The 4,636-nt window shown below is 35.3% G+C and overlaps 1 protein-coding gene across 1 annotated transcript; it reads right to left on the bottom strand.

The window, feature by feature from the left end:
- Positions 1 to 901: 901 nt before the first annotated feature.
- LOC143599958 (protein FAR1-RELATED SEQUENCE 4-like) lies at positions 902 to 4,214 on the bottom strand. The gene is made up of 3 exons (XM_077077779.1): positions 2,080 to 4,214; positions 1,326 to 1,382; positions 902 to 1,235 (listed from the first exon to the last, which is right to left on the bottom strand). Exons 1-3 carry the CDS (start codon positions 4,069 to 4,071, stop codon positions 1,086 to 1,088), a joined length of 2,199 nt encoding a protein of 732 aa, XP_076933894.1. The 5' UTR covers positions 4,072 to 4,214; the 3' UTR covers positions 902 to 1,085.
- Between the last annotated feature and the right edge of the window lie 422 nt (positions 4,215 to 4,636).

The raw sequence follows: 4,636 nt of genomic DNA, 5'->3' as shown, positions 1-4,636 counted from the left end.
TTTGACTGACATGACAACGTTCTCACTGACACAGCACGCAATGTGGCTGCCATGTCACTGCTCAAAGCTTACTACAATGACAATTAGCTGAAAATTTACTACATTAAGGTAGAGTAAACCCGACACCTGTAGTCGATCTAATGAATGATATACAAAATGTCTAATGCTTAGGATCCGACACGCGGATTTGGTGCGGAGACATCTACCAGAAAGATCAAACAGACCTTGATATAGATGTTTTAACAAATAACATGCACATGTATCATAAAGCTCATCTTTAATTGTTATAGGCCCTAACACATTAATATATATGCATACCAAGCCAAGACACATAAATTACTTCCAAACAAATGTTCGGGTGAATGAATTCAAACAGAAATAAAATACAAAACCAATTTTAAGTAGATAACTACAAGAACTAAAATACGTGTATCCATAAGACGATATCGTATCTCTCTCATTAAATCGACAAAACACTGCGTAAGGATGCATCATGCGTGTCTTGCAGTTCTCTACTTAAATAAAGTTCTGGATTGAACGTGCGCTTGTGTATAACGAGAACACAAACAAAATAACCATTTATCATTCCAAGCTTAAAAAATGAAACATAAAGAAATGAGTATAAATGCAATGATTATCGTTTCTCACTCTTCTTCACTAAATTTCATAAAAAAATTATATGAAAAAACTAGTTTGATTGTTCGTTCAATGCATATAACCTATACATGTATATGTTATGTTTCCTAAATGTGTAACAAAACTGAAAAATATACGAAAATGCTAGTTTGATTGTTTTATATGTGCATAACCCACTCTCCTACACGAGTATATAAACGGTAAAAAAGTTCGAAAAAAAAAACATTGACCAATATATTACATGGTGAAATTTGCTTTGCGCGTTTTTGCGAAGATTTATTATTATGCTCTTACTATGTATCAAGACTCTGTACACTTACACAATGTGATAGAAATCTATAATGTGAAAATGTATGATTAACTCAAGAAAAACAAAAGGATAAATTCTAATTCTATTGATAGAGAATGCACAATCATAAATTTAAATTAAAAAGGGATTACCCTTAAAACTAATGTGGCAGATGAGAATTTTGCAATTGTGCTGAAGTTACATTGTGAAACTGTGTAGATGCTACATTGTGAAACATTGTCGGTACTACGCCTTGCAAATGTGACGGCATCATATTATGTAACTGTAAATGCCTTGCGTTAGGAAGCTCCTGCAACCGACATTTAAAAATTTATTATATTGTAAACTGTCAGATGTTAATGGTACGTATGTATGATAAGGATTAAAAATCAGGACATACCATTTGATGAAAACTGGCATCGATCCCAATATTTACAACTTCTGGTTGTGCAGGTACCTGATTCATATGAGAGATAAAGCTTCTTTGAACAGATAAGAACTTGAAGTCATTAAAAATAGAGTGGTGCATGGGTCGGTTTTGACTCAAACTGAAATGTTGGTTTTGCTTTTCAGTTTTCGCAACAGGTTCGGTTCGGTTTGGTTTAGCCATTTGGGCTTCAAATTTTTTGGTCGGAAAAAAGGCCTAAAATAATGAATTTGAACATTTTGGCCTACAAATTTTTGTTAATTAATGATCAATTGTATATTACACAACTGAGCCTAAAGTTTTTGGTTACACCAAATTATACATTACTTAACATTCACAAATAAAATTATAACATATAATTTTTTCGGTTTCTACAGGTTCGGTACGGTTATAAAACTCGAATCAGTTTTAACAGTTCGCGTTGGTTTTAGAGCTCACAGTGGTTTTGGGAAATTGCAAAACCGAAGCATAAATCCGGTTTATGAAAAACCATAAAACCGAATTGTCAATTTTGGGTTGGGTTCGGTTATTATAGTTTGTTCGGTTTTACATTTCGTATCGGTTTTTACGTTTCGGTTAGGTTGTTCTGGAACAAATATAAAACCAAACCATCGGTTTTGGGTTGTGTTGGGTTCGGCTACTTCGGTTCAGTTACTATTTTTGTTACGAATCGGTTATTTTGGTTTGATGCACGCCTCTAACTAGAAACAGGGGAAAACCAACAAACCTTCTCTTTCAGAACGACAGTACCATTACGGTTTGACTTTTCTATCCCAGGCTCGGCTCGGTTAATACCCATGTTCACATCTAAATTAGACCCGGGTTCTTTAGATATTACATTTGGAGCAGAGTTATTTACATTTGAGCATCGAGCCAATGCATCTTTAATCGCACCTAATGCAATTTTATAACTTTCTTGCGAAATCGACCCCTCTTCACCCAAAATAATAGCCCGCCGACACAAATCATTAAGCCGTCTGGTTTTCATTTGTACATTTTCCAGTTTTTCACTAATAGGGTATCTACTTGTAGCTGCATTTGTCCATCTTTGCAGTACATATTTAGAAGGAATATTAAAAACACCCGACATTTGTAAAACAACAACCGCATGTCTGCATAAATAGCCTTTAAACTCAAATGAACGACACGAACAACAGATATCCAACTGGGTCCCATCCCATTCCACCATGTACTCTTGACCGCTTTCAAACTCTTTAACAATGCATCTTATTGAATCACCATCTTGTTTGTCAATCTTAACATGACACGCAGATGCACCCAGAATCTCAACTTGAAATTTCTTAAAGATTTCGTGAGTGTAAACAAACGACACTTGTTTTTCAAATGGTGATGGTGATTTCAACTCGGGTGTGTCGTGCCACGCGTCAAAATTCGATTTTGCTTGTTCTTCATACAAATCTTCCATCATAACTTTGTATTGTTCTAAAAACTCTCTCATAGAAGTTTCTAAATTAATGTATTTATCAATAAAAGAATTTGGGCTTTCGGATCGGGAACTCGTGTATAATCCAGCAAGCGATACGTTTTTGACAAACGTTGGGGCCCATAGTTTTCGATCCTGGTATAAAGATTGAAACAACGTGTCTTCGTTAAGGTTAAACTTGTTGACTAATTTGCCCCATCTTCTGTCAAACTCTTCTTCGGTCCATGATCGGTGTATGCACTTATTAAACTTAGCCATGAATGTATCATGCCACGGGTTTAAATAATCAAGCTGTCTAGAAACCTTTTCTAGAACATTCCAGAGATTATAAAAGTGTCGTGTCTCCGGAAAGACTGCTGCAATAGCTGCTTCTATAGAATTACTCTGGTCAGTAAGTATCACATCCGGGGCCCGGTTTCCCATGGCTAAAAACCATGTTTGGAATAACCAAAAATATGTGAATAACGTTTCGTCTGCAATTAATGCACACCCGAGCATTGTAGGTTGACAATGCTGGTTAACTCCAATAAAACAAACCAATGGTAGTTTATACTTGTTCATAAAATACATGGTGTCGAAAGAAACCACGTCGTTAAAGTTTTTATAATCATCAATTCCTTTTGCATCAATCCAGAAAACATTTCTAAGTTGATGCTCTTCGTTCAAATCTACAGAATAAAAGAAATTTGGATTTTCTTCTTGCATTGTAACAAATAGTTCGAGAAGAACTTGAGCATCGCCTTCGCCTAATGTTAAAAACCTACCCCTGTCGTTTTGATTTCTAATATAGTTCTCCAAACCAGTAGCTTGAGATTGAGATTGATATATACCATACTGTTTAGACACAGTTGATAATATTGCTTTCCTACGTACCTTATTACCATTCTTAAGCGGATCAGAGTTTCTATGACTTCTGAAAAAATGTGATTGAGATGGTAAAAGTTCATGGTTATGCTCCTTTACAAAGTTATGAACATACCACTTTCCATTCGGTTTTCTCTTAACATGCATACTTGCTTTACAACCTATCTTGGGTGAAGGTCTTGGGTTGATTGCATCGTCAGATTGTTGCTTGTTTCCATATCTTATGCAAGAAAATTTAGCATCAATGAACTCTTTTGACGCCCTAGAACGACGACTGCTCAGTTTGGCGGTTCCAAACCCTACTGATTTGGCATATTCCTTATAATATTCATACGCTGCTTCATTTGAATCAAATTCCATAGCTTCTTGAGGCTCTGAACTAGAACCATTAGAGACAGTATTGACATCCATAATTGCAGTAACACAATTTAATCACAATATTGGTTCATATTTAGTCTATCACATGTAGCAATAGTTGAAACTTTATCGCAGTGATCACTCGTGGATGACCTAGAAAAACCAAAACTTAAATTAATAGTGGTAAACAAGCATATAATAGTTTATCCAAGAAGCATAATCCATATAAACTGTGAAGGAATTAGCATATATTTGTTTTGCGTGTTTTTGGGAAGCTGTGTAGGCTCGTTGAGCCTTGTCTAATTTAAAGTTTTACCTCTTTTGGACTTCTATCCATTGATATAACACAGTACAGCTGAGCTCGAGCCACAGTTTGACTCATTTAACGTACTACACAAGCTCGAGCCGAGCTTAGGCTCGTTAACGTTTTTCTCTAAATATATAAAAAATAATTTAAAATGTACATAATTTAACTAATAAATAACAAACCAGCCAAGACCGAGCTAGAAAAAACTACTCACGAGCCGTGCTCAAGCTCTCAGTCAAATTCAACTTTATATGTAATAAAATCGAATTGAACTCAAAATTGAGGCATTTAACGGTTAACACTAATTAACGA

The sequence above is a fragment of the Bidens hawaiensis genome, unplaced genomic scaffold (genome assembly GCF_021521415.1).
Source record: "Bidens hawaiensis isolate Kalapana, Puna unplaced genomic scaffold, B.hawaiensis_p1.1 tig00053141_1, whole genome shotgun sequence".
Classification (NCBI taxonomy): domain Eukaryota; kingdom Viridiplantae; phylum Streptophyta; class Magnoliopsida; order Asterales; family Asteraceae; genus Bidens; species Bidens hawaiensis.
The sequence above is the reverse complement of the archived record's forward strand: the minus strand, read 5'-3'. Positions and strand labels throughout refer to the sequence as shown.